Source organism: Parus major, chromosome 2 (assembly GCF_001522545.3).
Source record: "Parus major isolate Abel chromosome 2, Parus_major1.1, whole genome shotgun sequence".
Classification (NCBI taxonomy): Eukaryota; Metazoa; Chordata; class Aves; order Passeriformes; family Paridae; genus Parus; species Parus major.
Window position 1 is genome coordinate 149,318,190 of NC_031769.1, and position 16,095 is coordinate 149,334,284.

The window sequence follows — 16,095 nt, forward strand, 5'->3', positions numbered from 1 at the left end:
ACACAATCGGTGGTTTCTCTGCCAGGAACGTGGGTCTGTAGAATGCCTCTCACCATCTCTGAATGACAGGGATTGGCGACAGCTGTGTGAGGTTGTTTTGGCCCTGGAAAAGAAAGAAGGGAATAGATATGGGGATGCCTTTTCCAGCTGGATGAGGGCCATGAGGAGGCAGTGAGAGCAACTCCCAGCTCAGCAGGCTGCCCCCATTCCTTCTCCCTCCCACCTCCACTGTCTTTCCTCTCTCAGCCACATCTTTCTCTCCCTGCCTTTCCCCCTTTTCTCTTGTGAGAGAAGCTCATTTCAAAATGGGAAGGAAAGAGCCTGAGGAGACAGGAATTTCTCCCCTCTGAGGCTGGAGAAATGTCCACAACACTGCCAGAAATCAGCTTTACTCCCACCTGCTTGTTTATAAGCAGATGTTTGCTAACCAAACTCACTGCGGACAAATTCACCGATCATCCCCTGTGCTGACACAGCTGTGGAGCCGTTGCCTGTGCTTCAGGCAGGGTGGGATGTTATTCCTCACAGAGCTTTGAAAGTAAGAGACAAAACTACGCCTTCAAGGATCTCCTCAGAGCAATAATGATTTGAAGCTTGAACATGTCAAAAAGGCCATTTTCTATATGTTTCCTTAGGTGAGCTGGATGTCTGGGGACACTTTGGATTCAAGTAGGCTCAGGAAATCAATGGGAGTTCAGCACCTGACTTACCCAGGCTCTCTCGAGAATCCCAGGGGAAGCTCAACCACAAAACACAAACCTCTGAGAGTGGAAATTATCCCAGAACAACACTTTTATTTCAGCCATCACGGGGAGCTCTTCCAAACCCATCACAATCCGTATGCAAAGATGTAAGTGGCGCTGGCCAGGACACCCAGGGACATCACTCCCTGGCTGCTTTGCCTGCTGTTGACTCCATTCACGTTGCACAGGGGTTTCTCACAGCAGGAAACATTCTGGGAGCTTTGGGTCTGTTGCTGACCCGTTTCTGGACACGTTGGAGAACACATCTTGGAGATGACGTATTTAGGCTTGTTGGGCTCTAGTGCAGGAAAAAAAGGTGGGGGAAAGAAAGAGAAAAAGGAGGGTGAAAAATCATTGTTTAAATATTTTCGTGGCTAAATCTGTTCTGGTGAGTAAAGGAAGGCCAGGCTCTAATCCTCAAGGCAAATTTAATGGAATTAATCACAGAATCATGGAATGGTTTGGGTTGGAAGGGACCTTGAGAATCATCCATGGGCAGGGACACCTCCTACCAGAGCAGGTAGCTCAGAGGCCTGTCCAACCTGGCCTTGGACACTTCCAGGGATGGGGCAGACACGGGGCCATAGAATCCTAGAAATGTCAAGGAGAAGGCCTTGGAAAAGGCCTTTAAAATCATCAAGTCCAACCAGGACTTCTCTGGGCTCCATGCTTTTTGGTTTTGCCAGTCCTGACGTGGAATTAGCACCTGTGGCTTTCAGTTCCAGCTGCCTGAAGTGATGCTCAGCTGGTTGTTCCCACCAGGATGGCTTTTCCTACAACATGAAGACAGGGACAATGCTCTGCATGATCTGAGATCTGGGATAAGAGCACGTGGAGGGCTTTGAGGGCGCAGAGCCCCCAGGACAGACCTGAAGGATTGTGCTTGGCACAGGGAGTCAGCCACGGTGAGGTTTGGCCGAAACACTTCTCAAAACAGTTGTGGGAGTGAAACTCGCACAGCTCCAGGTGTGAATCCACTCCCTGGTGCTGCTCTGTGTGTCCTCATCATTTCCCCAGTTTCCAGCAGGAATATCAAGTGTGTCTGGACACTGCAGTAGGGAGCCACAAGGTCAGTGTCTCCCAAAAGTTGGTCATCAAGGCCCGTTGTTCCTGTACTAGGATGAAATCCCATTCCTGGGACTGCTCTCCTACAAAACAAACAAGGTGTTGTTCCCAAACCTACTTGTCCCCACATCCTTCCGGACGGTCACGCAGTGTTTGTCCTCCTCGGCACACATGGAAATGGTCAAACAGTCCTTGTTGGACTCCTGTTCTTGGCAGGTGTAGCACATGAATGGATAAACTGGGGGGGAAAAGGGGGGAAAAAGCACATTACAAGGTTTAAAAACCACAAAAGTTCCAGTGCAGAGATCTCCGTTTCCCTCGTTACAGCCTGAGGAATGTTTTTGTGGGAATGACTGGTGGCTTTCTTTATCTCCTGACCCGTGGCAGCAGCGCTAAATCCCTCTCTGTCTCCTCTGGCTCAGGCTGCGAAGTGTTATCGATCTGTTTGCAATCCCTGGGAGCAGGAGATGTGAGTGGAATTCAAGGGTTTGGGGGGTTTTTATGAAGGAGATTATTGCTGAGCCACAGCAGCTCAGTCCTGAGGGCTCAGCCACGGGAATTGCCAATTACTGCTCAGGGTTTCTCCTGGGCAAGTCTTGGCTGGGAGAATTTAAAGATGCCTGTAGCATTTTGAGGAGGTGGACAATGCCCAGTGTCCTACTTCTCTTTCATCTGGCTCAGAGACTGCTGTCACATCTCTTTTTTTTTTTGTGCTTGAACATCACTGAACTGGCCTAACCTCAGTTCTAGGAAGTCTGGTGAGAGCCCTCAGATGCTCTGTCAAACTCCTGTTTTTAGCATAAAACCAGGAATGAATGGAGAATCTTAACCAAAAGCTTGGTTTAAGTGCTCAGGGCAGATTTGGTGAGATAATTCTTACATCTGCAACAGTGGCAGATGATTGGCAGGAAGGTCACGCAGCGATGAGTTGTGTCTCCTGCCAAGAACTTCTGTGCCTGCCCTCAAAACCAGAACGTGGTGGGCCAGACCTCTGGAAAGTAGTAAAGCGAAGGAAAAAGAGTAAAAACAGAGTCTGGGTGATAAAACCCCCTAAAATATGTGCAGAGCACTCCCCAGCCAGGCAGACTGAAAGTGGTGGTTGAGTTCAGAGCTCCTGAAATGACCCAGAGCGGAGTGTGGGGCTTTGTGATTGAGTTCCTTTAAAAACAAAGCTAATTTTTGGAAGGAAACAAAGCCAAATGCTGGCTGAGTTCCTGCCAAGTCTGGGCCCAGTGTGTCACTTTGGAAAGGGCAAAAGCAACTAAAGGACACGTCCCTGTGAGCGCACTTTCGCCCGATAAAAAGTTGGCAGTGAGAAAGTGGAAGAATGGCAGAGGTCACAGCATGAAATGAGAAGTTTCTGATAGAAAGGAAGGAAAAAGTCATCAACTTTTAATTCTGTGCAGCTGTTTTTTTGCTTCATTTACCTCTACAAGAAGTTGAATTTTTGTATAGAGAGTAGAGGAGGTTCAGGGATGTTTTAAGGAATTTTTGGCACAACCTTGAACGATGTTATTCTCGAGCAAGCCCAGGAAACACAAGCTGCTGAAAATTCCAGGGAATGGGTGCAAAGCCAGGCATGAAAACACCCTCAGAGGATAATTCCCAAGGATCATTGATCAAACTAACTGGAGCAATGGAATTCTTCTCCGTGAGGGTGGTGAGGCCCTGGCACAAGTTTCCCAGAGGAGCTGTGGCTGCCCCTGGATCCCTGGAAGTGTCCAAGGCCAGGTTGGATGGGGCTTGGAGCAACCTGGGATAGTGGAAGGTGTTCCTGCAGGAGCTGGAATGAGAAGATCTTGAAGGTCCCTTTCAACCCAAACCATTCCATGGTAAAATCTTTGATTTTAAGTGATTTTGAAGGATGGACACAATCAAAGAGTGAAAAGGAAGAATGGGGTGCGATGAAATAAAGATAAATAAATTACAATAGATAAAACCTAGATGTAGGGTGGAAAACAACTGGTTGGGTTGCAGTTCAGAACCACAGTGACAGCAGCAGGAGTCAAGAGTGTCACATTACAGCCATGGAAACACGCGTCAGCCAAGGGGACACGGGGAGAAATGTCATGTGCAAGATACGCAGGGTGGCCTTTCCACCCTGGCAAGGCCTCAGCTGGAGGTGCCCAAATCTCTCTGGGGCACTTCCAAAACTATGCAGAGCATTTGGAGAGGGACCAGAGGAGAGGGAGGAGAAAAGGTCAGAAATGTGATCTTGTCAAAAAAAAAAAGGTTGGAAGGGGTTTAGTTTGTTTGTTGAAAATGAGAATATGCTGAGGAAAGCCACAGGAATCTTCTTTGTGCAAGAAAAATGAAGCAGCAAAGAAGAAAGTAATAAAATATCTTATGTGTCCCGTGGTGGAAATATGGGAGAACAGGACAAAAACAGATGCTAAGAGATATTAAAACTAAATTCCTAAAGAGATGAGAGTCTCTGAGCAATTCCAGGCTGTGGAATCTTCCTTGTTAGAAACTTTCAGGGACACCTTAAGCAAATATCTGCCTAGTCTTGTCAAACATTGCAGCAAGGACTTGACGAACTTAGAGGTGTTTTCTACCCTTAAATATGATTCTATGAAAAGGATAAAGACATTTTATGATTTTTTACTGGACACAAAATATCCATAACAGTGAGTTTAGGGATGGAAAAGGCAAAAGACCCTCTTTGGACAGCTGAGAGATCAAGAGTTTTGACCAAAATTTGGTCATTAGTGTCTTGGATGAGACCCAGGAGACCTGAGAAGGACCAAATGCCAGTTTCCACATTTTTCTTTGTCCCAGTTTTAGGCCAGAAAGCTGCAATCTCTTATTCTGGATCGAGGCTGGGCCACAGAAAGGTGTTTTTTTACAGAAAGTGTAAAAGCTTGCCTTTAAATCCATTGGGAATCTGCTGCCATTATCAAATGTAGCCAGCAAAGAATCCCACCATGAACCTGTGATCCTGGATCTCTCTGAGCTTTCCAATTTATCCTGGGTCACACTGAGAACGTTGCCTTTGAAAATTCTACTCTTCTGTCCATGTTACACTGCTTCAATCAGGAATTGTGGGCACTAAATCCATTTTTTTTAAGAACTGAATAACCATTTTCCCACACCAAAACTGGCCGAAGGTCCTGCTCTTCCAGGCACGCTGGAGAACCATTCCAAAGGATGTAGGAGTAGGGGGTTGATACATCAGTGATAATTGATTAATTAGATGCCTCTTTCTCAACCAGATTCGTATCGTGGTTTCTGGGAAACCATCAGGTGTGGGGGAAATTTTGGCACTCTGGTCATCATTCCCACGTGCCAGGAGCAATGGAGCAATGTGTGTGTCTCACTGCCAGCAGGAGGACAGCACTCAGCCCTCCCTTTGCAAGCAGGATGCCTTTAGCATGAAAAGTTCTTTCACCTCTGCCGCTGATTTAATCTACAAAAATTCCCAGTGTTGCATTTTCTAGGAAGGCACATGGCAAACCACTACAAGGGAGGAAGCAGCAGGATGGAACAATCTCTAAAATACTCAAAAACTGAAATTATCAAGAAAAAAAATCCTGTTTTGTTATGCTTTCTATCACTTCCAGCTTGCCTCCTTTTGGAAGATGCCAAAGACCGCAGTGTGGATTTAACCTGGCATCCAGCACCACCAGAGCTCTAGCCCTGGAAAGGAGAATCAATTAATAAAATCCTTATTTCTGCATCAAATCACTGGCTGAGGCGCAAAAGGTGGCACCATCACAACACTGCAGAGCTGGTGACAACCCTCTAAAGTTTTCCCACATGGAAAATTGCCACCATCTTCCCCCTAATCCTTGTCTCGAGCAGGAGCAGCATGAGAGGCTCACCTTGTTCCACACAGAGGGCCACAGCCAGCAAGGTGACAAGAGGAGTCCTCATCTCCAGCAGATCCTCCCAGCAGGACTGGGAAGCCGTTTGGAGGGCAGGTTTTATACCCCAGCCCAACGGCGGCAGTTTTACAGGTTCCCGACGGCTTTGCGGGAGGACGTGAAATCAACCCCAGGGTGTGGAATGTTCATGTGGGAGTTTTCCACTCCGGAGCCCTCGGAACGGGCTGGCACCTTGGGGAAAAGCCCTTTCAGCCACGCATTTCTTGCTCTTCCGGTCGTGTGAGTGATGGGAAGTTGGGATCTGCTCTCTCCTCCTCTGAATTTCTTCCTCTCCTCCCTTCCAGGGCCGCTGCTCTGATGAAAGCAGAGCCCGGAGGTACGGGGAGATTGTCCTAGGAATTAATTTTTCTAGTCCTTTTGCACAGACAGCACGTGACGTTCCAGGGTTTGCACCGTTCATTGGCTTTAATTATTCAACAGCACCAGACTCAGCCTCTGAGCTGGCCCAAGCTGTTTTACCTCAAAATCAGTGTGTTTTACTAAATTAAATTAGCTAATGGTTGGTTAAACAGAAGATTTTCCTCAAATTTTCATGTCAGTCTTCATTTCTTTATCAATTTTCCTCTGGTTAATCCCTCTGCTTGTTCTTTTTCCTGCCTGTAATCCTCAAATACCTTGTACAATTTTGATTTAATGAAGTTTTGCTGCTATCCAGGGATTCTTTTAGAGGAGCTGCTTTTCTCCACGCCCAACAGTTTCTCGAAATCAGGCCTCCATTTCCAAGCCCGCAAATTGGCACCCTGGAATTGCAGCTCTGCTCTGGAAAGAGCAAATCCCTCAAAATGTAATTTTTTTCAATCTCTCCTCTTAAATCAATCCTTTTGCTTTTATTTCTCTGTGTGGCTCCTCTCCTCTGAATTCCTCAAAATCTGTTCCTGACAGTCTGGGATAGAGACCCTCATTCAAGATGCATCTTGTAGGAGCTCAAGCTGCCAAGTCTAAAACAAGATTAGTCCTGGACAGCAGAAAGAAAATATTGTCAAACCCTGCTTTTTCTGGCAATTATGGAATAACTTAGCTGGCAATTCCCTGCATGTAGCCATCAGCAGGGTATTTTTGTCTGTTTCTAACATGAATCATTCCAACACTGGATGATTTCCTGATCCATGTGACTGTCTGACACCTTTTTCAGGCTCTCCTGATCTGCTCCCAGAGTGACGTCATCAGGTGGTGAATTCCAGAGTTGTTCAAGCCCTGGGTCCAAACAGACATTCCCTGGGTTTTGGAGGTTGGTGAGGTCAGTGGGGATGTGGTGATGATCAAATTGAGCCTTGTGCTTCACACAGGATGACCTGGTCCTTTGCCACAGTGTTTTATAAACAGGTTTTTCTCCCTCATTAGTGGGTGTGGCTCCTTGCTGGTGTTTTCCATTGAGGGTGAAAGAAAAGAACCATTTTTTTTTTACTTTTTTTTTTTGTCTTATTTATCCCACAGATTTGCATTTATTCCTTTGCCCTTCTATATCCCTGCTCCTGTTTATTTCCATAGAATCATAGACGGTGTTGGTAGGAAGGGACCTTAAAAATCACCTTGGTCATGCCATGGGCAGAGACACCCTCCACAATCCTGAGTTGTTCCAAGCCCCATCCAACCTGGCTTTGTTGATTTTTCCAACATCCATTTTATTCCCAAAGGAATCTTCTGGGAATAGGATCAGCAAAAGTCAACTTTGACTTTTGACTTTTGACTTTTGACTTTTGACTTTGACTTTGACTTTGACTTTGACTTTGACTTTGACTTTGACTTTGACTTTGACTTTGACTTTGACTTTGACTTTGAAGGAGCAGCGAGGCAAAAACATTCCCAGTACATCCAACAAATACATACTAACAAGAGAAATTTGGGTGGGAAATGGGATTTTCTGTGTTTTCTGGGAGCTGTCTCCAGGACATTAATGTCTTCCTTACTACTGTGGTTCTAAGGTACCTTGGAATGCTGGAACATTCCCTCTTTGCCGGTGCATGGAGAGCATGGAAAAGAGGTTTATTTCCCAAGAGAGCAGATTACAAAACTCAAAAGCACTCGGAGGCCTCACCCAAGGATCCAGGATGGAGAGGATGTCTCCTGCAGTGCAGGATCACAGCCTGGAGGAGGGCCTGGAGCAGGACAGGCCTTGGACTTGGGACTCCAAGTGAGGAGTTTGAGATTGAGGAATTGATTGAGGAAGACTGGGGGAAAAAAAAAAATCCCCAAAGAAGCTGATTCACCTCTCTGGAGTAATCTTATTATCCATGCAGGAAAATTAAAGTGGATCAAATTGGAGCCATGAGTTGGCTCTGACAGGAAAGCAGCAGTCAGCTTTGGAAAATGGGTTGCTTTTGTTCCTTTCCATGGCTTCCAGGAGATTTTTAGACCCAGTGAGGGTGTTGCTTTGATCTCCTGGGTCCCTCCTGTCTCTTGTTTTGGCACTGAGGCACTCTGTTGGATCTGGGCAAATAAACAGGGAAAAGCGGGAGAAATTTCATGTTGTGAGGGAAAAGGCAGGGGAATTGTTCAAGGAGAGCAGAAGGCAGCACAGATCCCTCAATACCAATGGTGGGAAAGCCCTGAGAGAGGGAAAAGAAGGACCAAAGTTAAAGCACCTTCTGCAGACGCCTCATTTAGGCAGGGAAAGGCCTCCTTGGCTGATCCAGGTCCTGGTGCAGTGACTCAGAGCTCTGAAAAATGAGTTTTATATAATCCTCAGGGAGAGGGAGGTGGTTACCTCCCAGGATCAATCCCAGCTACTGGAATGAGACTCCCATCTCCTTCCCAAAAGCCCTCCAGGCATCACAGACGTCTCTGCTCATGGAGCAACTCAGGACTCCCATGTGAGGAGTGTGCAGCCATGGGAGGCACCAGAAACACAGGGTGATGGAAGGATTTGGAATTTGGGAGCAGCACCTGCGTGGGAGGTGTGAATCAGGATTTCTGAAGGCTGGCAGAGACTCCTCTTACACAACACTCCAAGGGGAGAGTTCACCATGGGAGCTCTGTGTTTTTAGGACCTCCTGTGTCTCGGGGAAGTTGCTGTTTCCACCTCCAGATAAGAGCTTTGGGATGTGGGTCAGCTTTGGAGCACACGGATGTGTTTCGTTGGGCACTAGGGAAAAACCTATGGGATCAGGGGGGAAATCAGGCAAGAAGGAGCCACCCATGATGGAGTTGCTCCCTTAGGGATGGCACTTCTGGACTCCCAGAATATGTTTATGTTTATAACTTCTCCATGCAACAGCCATAACTAGGGCATAAAATCCCCCAGGGGTGTCCCAGGTGCTTCCATCACCTTTGCCATGCCAGGATCCTCCCATCCCAAAACCTGTCAAGTTTCAGGCAGCCCAAAACATGACCTTAATTTTAAACCTGGCTGCCAAGGGCAGGTCTGGACTCCCAAGCTCAGCAGAACAAGACCTGAGGCCCGTCTTGGCTTCTCCCTTTGCCAGCCATTTGTCCCTAAGGAATCCTAAACCTGTGGATAGCACAGGATGAAGATTATTCCAAATAGTTTGGTTGTCACCACGTTAGGAGTGGAGTGTGGGGTGGAATATGGCCAGCCAAGGTCACAGAATTGTCTTGTTTGGGGTTTTTTGATCCATGTCACTTGAATATCCCTAAATTTGGCAGGAAGGGACGCAGGGTGAGGAGAATAAATCCAGCAGATGGACAGAGCCAGCTCAATTGGGATAGGCGTTAAAATCCATGGGGAGAATGGAGAGACTCATGGCCAAAATCAAAGTATCCTTGCCCAATCTTGCATTTACACCTAGGAGGAAACAATGAGCTGAGGCAAGGAAATGGAGTTTGGATGGAAAAACCCAGAGTAAGACTGGAGGAAGAAGCCAACAAGGAAATGTGGAAAACAACCAGGGAATGCAGGGCTGAGGTTGGACGTGGATGGGAGGAAGGTGAACAGGAAGGGGTGAGAGCAGATCAGGATGAGCTGGAGCCATGAGCCTACATTTCAACATTTTCAACAGCAAAGCTGTTGTAAAGAACAAAGATGTGACTGTTCCCGAGCGTCGTTGTTCCTCTAATCCCAGAAAATGCCAGAATGTGAAGTACCTGGAGCTGTGCAAGGAGTCTAGGGAGAGAAAACCAGCTGGGTGAGCTGCAGCCAGCTGGTTTCCCTGGGAGATCTTCCTTGGGATGGTCCTTGTGGAGACCTCCTTCATCCCAGGAGAAAGCAGTTCAGCCTCCCTGGAAGGATCGGAGTGAGCAAACCTCTCATTCCTAGGATTACCCACAAGGAAGGTCAGAGCAGGGTAACGAGTCCCTTCAATTTGAACTTGACAAGCAAACATAAAAGATTTATTTGTGATGTTAATACTTTTTCACACGAGTCTGAAAAATTCCAGGTTTCTTTCCAGAAACCATCTGTCTTTTCCTACTATTTTCCTTTAAGAACGGGGCAAGGTACTCTTCTCCCCTTCCTAAATAAACCTAATGCTTCTAACGGAATTTCCACTGGGAGATCTTAAACCAGTTTAAAGAAAATGCTCCAGATCCCTTCCCGTCAGGCCCTGCCTTGTCCCCTCTCTTTCCTGGAGAGCACAAAAGCTGTTTCCTTCCAGGCAGCTGCCCCAGGAGAGGAATTGAAAGGAAGTTAAATAGAATTCAGTTTATTCCGAAATAGAGTCACAAAGATGCCATTTCTGCCAGTGCAGAAAAATAAAATCTGAGGAGAGGCTTCCTGAAGTGAATGCAAAGTAATTTTAATATATTTCAGCATTATTCCCATTCAATTTGCAGGCGAACGCCTCCACTTTTATCCCATAACATGGATACATCCAGCAGCTACGCCCAATGTGCCACACCACGCAGCCACACAATAGAATAAAATAACACTTTATTGTGCCCAGTTTCTGTTTAACAACTGGAATATTAAAGGCTTTCTCAGAGCAAAATGATACAGGGTGGAAAATGGGAATAAAATGGCACAAGAGAACGGCGCGGATAAAATGAAAGGCAAAAAATGCACGGAATTATAAATGCCAGAAGTAGGAGAGACGGTAACCACATGGGGTCATTCTGCACGTGCAGGGCTCCATTTTACCCCTTTCTCTCCCAAACATCATTTTGTGTTGTCATCAGAGCGTGGAAAGAGCAAAAATATCTCCAGATGGGATGTGACCTTCCGGGTAGGAGGCACAGGGCAGCATTCCCACCTGATGGACCGCAGCTTGAACCATGCCATGCAAAGCCAAGCAGCTCATTTTCTCCGAAAACCCCTCAAAAACCCATCCTGAGGATGCAGGCGAGACTGGCCAGGACCCCCAGGGTGAGGATGGTGGAGCTGGTTTTCACGCTGCTGGCCCCGCTGATGTTGCACAAGGAGGTCTCGCAGCAGCTGGTGGCGACTCCAGCAATGCCGATGTTCACGTCAATCGATGGGCAAAATGCAGAACATTTCTTGGTGATTCTCTGGGTCTGGTCATTGCCTGGAGTGGGAGGGAGAGAAAACAACAGGAAAAGTTCAGTTTTTCATCTTGGATGGGTTTTTTTTCCCCCCAGGTTTCAATCATAGCCTGCAATCCATGGGGAATCTGTTATTCTGCACTCGATGCCTTTGGGTTTCCCCTCGGGTTTCATCACATCATTGTTTGTGTATGTGTGACCTATGGACACCATCTCCAGGCCTTACAAATCCTTTGCTGGTTTCAGGGCCAGCTGAGGGCAAGAATTTGGGACTCATTTGTACAATGTGAGGTTGCAAAACATTGTCACGGTGCCTTGGGATTGCTCCTTCCACAGCACCCGGCCCTTCCCATTTCTACCACCTCATGGGCATAAACTTGAGCTTGGAGTTGAGACAAGCAGTTTGTGCAGGGATAATAAAAAGAATTATTTTTATTCCATCATCTCTCTGCCCTGAGAGTGGTTAATCATCATTATTTAATTTGAATTGAGTTTAATCAGAAGTATTTTTACGATATGTTGCAACAGACCCAGGCTATGCCAAGTTCCCACCTTCCCAAGATTTGTTCTCTGCGTGCTAAAATCCTCGTTAATTCCTCCATTGTACCTCCTGGTGGGGTGAGGATGAGCTGTCAGCCCCACCTGAGCCCCACCTTGTCATCAGAGCCTTGGGAAAGCTCCACACTCACCGATTCCACTGGTGGAATAGGATGTCAGACAATACTTCTCGTTATCCGAGCATTTGGTGGTGCCGAGACAGTGGATGTTGGAAGTTGCATCCTTGCACGAGAAGCAGGTCAGGGAGAAAGCTGCAAAAGAAGCACAAAAACATCCATCAGGCACCTCTGGGAATATCCTTAGGAGCACAAAACTGGGGATGGATGGATGGATGGATGGATGGATGGATGGATGGATGGATGGATGGATGGATGGATGGATGGAGGATCTATCAAGCCCAGTGGCCACAGGCAGAAAATTCCTGGCCCCAAGGACTCTCCAGTAGCCAGATTAAGCTCAAATTGCTGCCACAGCAGTGGTTTTCTCATTTAGGAACCCTCAGGGATCTTCCCTCTGGATCATGGGTTGACTCTTCCTTGAATCCATTAAAACATCTGGCATCTCCACTGTGTTCTTGGGAAGAACAGCCCAGTGTCCCACTGCTTGTAGTGTGAAGCTCTTGGGTTTTTGTTCCACCCTGGCCCCTCCAAGCCTCAGTTTCTGTCCATTGGTTCTTGTCTGGAGACAGTGGACCAGGGAATCGGTGGCTGGCTCATCCCTGGAAGTGTTCAAGGCCAGGCTGGACGAGGCTTGGAGCAACCTGGGATGGCAGAAGGTGTCCCTGTCCATGGCAGGGGGCTGGAACGAGATGGTTTTTAAGATCCCTTCCAACCCAAACCTTTCTATGATCTGGGCTGATTTTCCGAGCTCTCCAGGAGGAAAATCTTGGATCTGTAGAAGTCTGGGCTCAGCAAATCCCTGCCTTGTCTGCAGCAGATTCCTTTTTCCAGCTATCCGTGGGTAACAACTTCCTTGCTCCACAAAACGTGCACATCTGGAACACTCTGCATCTGCAAAGCACTTTGCTAAAATCACTGAATGAGAACAGCTGGCACTCGATGAGGCTGAAGCATCATTGAGAGCAAAGAGATCCTTGGGGAAGGATTCTTTGCATGATAAGGGGAATTTCCTCCTCATCTCTTTATCTGGCTGCAATGTCACCCTCCAGGGATTAAACTCATCCTCATTTCCAGAATATCCCTGGCTACTGGCAGTTAATGCCCAGCTAATTCCTGCAGCAGCTTTGTCCTTTAGCTTTGCCTTCCTTGCTCTTCATCTTCCCCACTCCTCTCCCTTGCTCAGGTTTCTTTGTGCCTTTGTCTGCAGTGTCCCAACCTTGCCACTGCCCTTGTTTGACCTTGGACAAGTCCAGACAGGCTCATTAAGTGTCCTGCTAGCCCAGATCCGGCTCCAGCTCAGTCCATGACCTCAGGATCACCTTTTTGGTCTCTATTCTTCTTCTGCCTGGATGGAAACTCTGCCTTCTTCTCCCACTCCAGCCATCGTCCCCTTCTTTCCCATGGCCTTTCCTCTTGTGGTCCACAGTCCTCACGTTCCCTGCTCTTCCTCTCTTGTCCCTCACTGACAGAGGCCATCAGACAACTCAGATCCCACCTCCCACCATTCCCATGGTCACTCCAAAAGCCTCAGATGTGGCTCTCTTTGACTTCATATCCCAACTTTTTCAGTTTGCTTCCCATCACAGTCATTCCCATCTCCAGAAGTTCCCTTTGTCCTACCTGGCTCTTGTCTTCAATATTCTCCTGACCTTTCAAGCTCAAATTTATTTTTTCAAGTCTGGGACCCTCCTTTAGATCGTCCCTGTCCGAAGTGTTTGGCTTCATTCTCTTTTCTCATGCAAAATTTGATTATATGGAATATAATACAGAATATTTCAGCTCCACCTCACTGGGAACCACCCTTTCCTCTCAGAAAGAGAGAAACACTCAGTCCCCAAACTGGATTTTCCAGACACAGAGCTCAGTTTAATCCTTAGTAAATGCAGCATCTTTAATCCAAGCCCATTCCCAGAAAAAACTTCCTGGATCAGTGCAGGAAACAGTGGGGCTGGTTACATGCCCAAATCCTGCTTCATGCCAACCTCCCAAAGCTCCTAATTTCTGACTCCAGTTGCCCTGGGAGTCTCCTTGGCAGGAGAAGGGGGAAGCAGCATCCAAGGAAGAATTTTTCAACCTCTCTCTGTGCTCCAGAGATGTCTGACTCACCAATTAATCCAGGACTTTGGGACTGGCTTCTAAACTGGCACACCCTGAAGTCAGGGAGGACAATTTTGGTCAAGCTACAGAAAAACACTTTAATTTTATTTCATTTCTTGAGGTTGCAACGAGGATTGAGAGGGGAAGGGAATTTTATTTCTTCCAGATGCAAACCTTGAGTTAATCAAGTCTGCCTTTGGATGTCTCCACACCCACCAAGACCTCTGTTCTAACTGAAGAGAAGAATTCCTGGAGGAATTTGCTCTCTCATTCCTTGATCTCTTAAAAAAAATGGGAGTAAAGCTGCAGGAAAAGATCCTTTTGTTTGCCTTAACATTCTCAGCTTGAGAACAATTCCAAGTTTCAAGCCTGTGAAATCGATCAACAGGAATATTTCCATCCTCAAATTAAGTGGGAGACAAAGAGGTCTGTTAGTCCAGGACCAGAATGGCCAGGAATTTGCAGGTGAAATCCTACAGGGAAAAATTCAGTTTGTAAACAGGCAAAAAAACTCCCGAGCTGAGGAAATCAACCATTCCCCTAAAACAGAGGGATATTCCAGGCTGCACCTTCTGTTCCCTGCCTGTCCCAGAGCACAAGGTGTGGTCCTTGGCAGAGTCCAGCCAGGAAAAATGAGGTGCAGCTTCCCAGGGCTCTCCCAAAAAATCCCCCAGACAATTATCAGAATGAGAATGGAACTCTGCATCTCCACCCCAAAGCATCAGCTGGGAATCATGGAACCAAGGCTGGAAAAGACCTCCAAGATCATCGAGTCCAGGTTCACCACTAAACCCCGGCTCTGAGCACCACATCCACTTATTTTCTGAGCACTTCCATGGATGTGATCCCACCGTTTCCCTGGGCAGCTTGGATCCTCAACCACCATTTCCATGATGCAGTTTTTTCCTAATTGATCAGACTCCACGATCTTAGAGGTCTTTTCCAACCTTAGGGATTCTGTGATCAGCAAAGTTGCTCTTGGAAGCAACAAGGAAGAGCTGGGAGCCAGAATCGCATCTTGTTGTGGCTCAACCACCTCTGTCAATTTAGGAAATGATGGTATGAGGTTCAACCGATTTAAAAATAAAATAAAAAGAAATCAGGCTTTAGTATCAAATCCAGAGATTCGCCCCGTTCCTGCCCTGAATATCCCTCATGGATATCCCTGTTCCCATGGAGCTGCCCCGAGGGCTCTCAGATCCCACTGAGCCATTCCAGAGGCTGGGCTGGGTCTGCAGGAATCATCTGAGGTGGGAATCTCACCCCCCACTCCTCATCATCATCATCATCCCTCCAGCTTCTGGTGGGCTTAAACCCCCTGTCCCCTTCTCCTGGAATAACTCCTTCATCACCCTTCAGCTTCGCCATCCATACTGAAAAATCCTGGAATACCAAAGGATGCCCGAGTTTTGGGAGGGTTCCGTGCAAAGCGATCCTGTCGGGACTCACCACTTTCCGTGCACAGGGCGACGCCGAGCAGGACCAGGAGGAAAAGCTTCATCCTTTAGAGATCTGGGAGCCTCCAAAATAAGCAGAGCTGGGGCAGGGCAGGTTTTATACCTCTGCAGTGTCTGCTTTGATCCAGGAATAATAACCAGAGGCTGGTGTGTCAGATGACGGATAACTGGGAGCAGCGTGTCGGGGCTTGTCTGGAGAAGGGCGTTTTGTTGGAAATCTGAAAGGAGGTGTGTTTTCCCCCACAACTTCTCCTTTTCCTGGTTGTTTCACAACGCAGCTGCTTCCAGCTGACGTGAACTCTGCAACTGTTTCTAATTCTGGAAAAGTGGGGGGAAAGCTAAACATGAAAACAAAGCAATTTTCCCTGCAAAAGAGTAAGGTTTTCCTTTCCAGGGCTCAGAGCGAGCTGCATCCTCCAAGATCGTGTCCTTGCACATATGGAAATGGAGGGAATTTAAATTTAAAATTGAATTTGGGATGGAAACTTATCCCAAATGTCTCCCAGGATTGTCAAGACAGTGAGATCAGAAGAGCAGAATCCTTTCACTGCTTTTCAGAGGGGACTATGCATCATTTTCTGTCTCCTTTTTAAGTTCAAAATCAGAAATATTTCTGGGATATTTTTTTATGAGGAGAAAATGTTATCTTATTTGAAAATAAATTCCACGGAGCAAAGGAAAATGACCATTTAAGTTAAAATATAGAAATAACACCCACTGCCATGGCATGGAACAAGCTGGGAATTTTTTCACAAATTCACAAAAAAAAAAATGT

At 46.9% G+C, this 16,095-nt stretch overlaps 2 protein-coding genes across 2 annotated transcripts; both read right to left on the bottom strand.

Moving 5' to 3' along the window:
* Nucleotides 1–785: 785 nt before the first annotated feature.
* LOC107199347 (lymphocyte antigen 6E-like) lies at nt 786–5,899 on the bottom strand. Its single transcript, XM_015616674.2, has 3 exons — nt 5,633–5,899; nt 1,927–2,046; nt 786–1,041 (listed from the first exon to the last, which is right to left on the bottom strand). Exons 1-3 carry the CDS (start codon nt 5,682–5,684, stop codon nt 830–832), a joined length of 384 nt encoding a protein of 127 aa, XP_015472160.1. The 5' UTR covers nt 5,685–5,899; the 3' UTR covers nt 786–829.
* A 4,471-nt stretch (nt 5,900–10,370) lies between these two features.
* On the bottom strand, nt 10,371–15,607 carry LOC107214775 (lymphocyte antigen 6E-like). Its single transcript, XM_015650431.1, has 3 exons — nt 15,313–15,607; nt 11,779–11,898; nt 10,371–11,112 (listed from the first exon to the last, which is right to left on the bottom strand). Exons 1-3 carry the CDS (start codon nt 15,362–15,364, stop codon nt 10,904–10,906), a joined length of 381 nt encoding a protein of 126 aa, XP_015505917.1. The 5' UTR covers nt 15,365–15,607; the 3' UTR covers nt 10,371–10,903.
* Nucleotides 15,608–16,095: the final 488 nt, after the last annotated feature.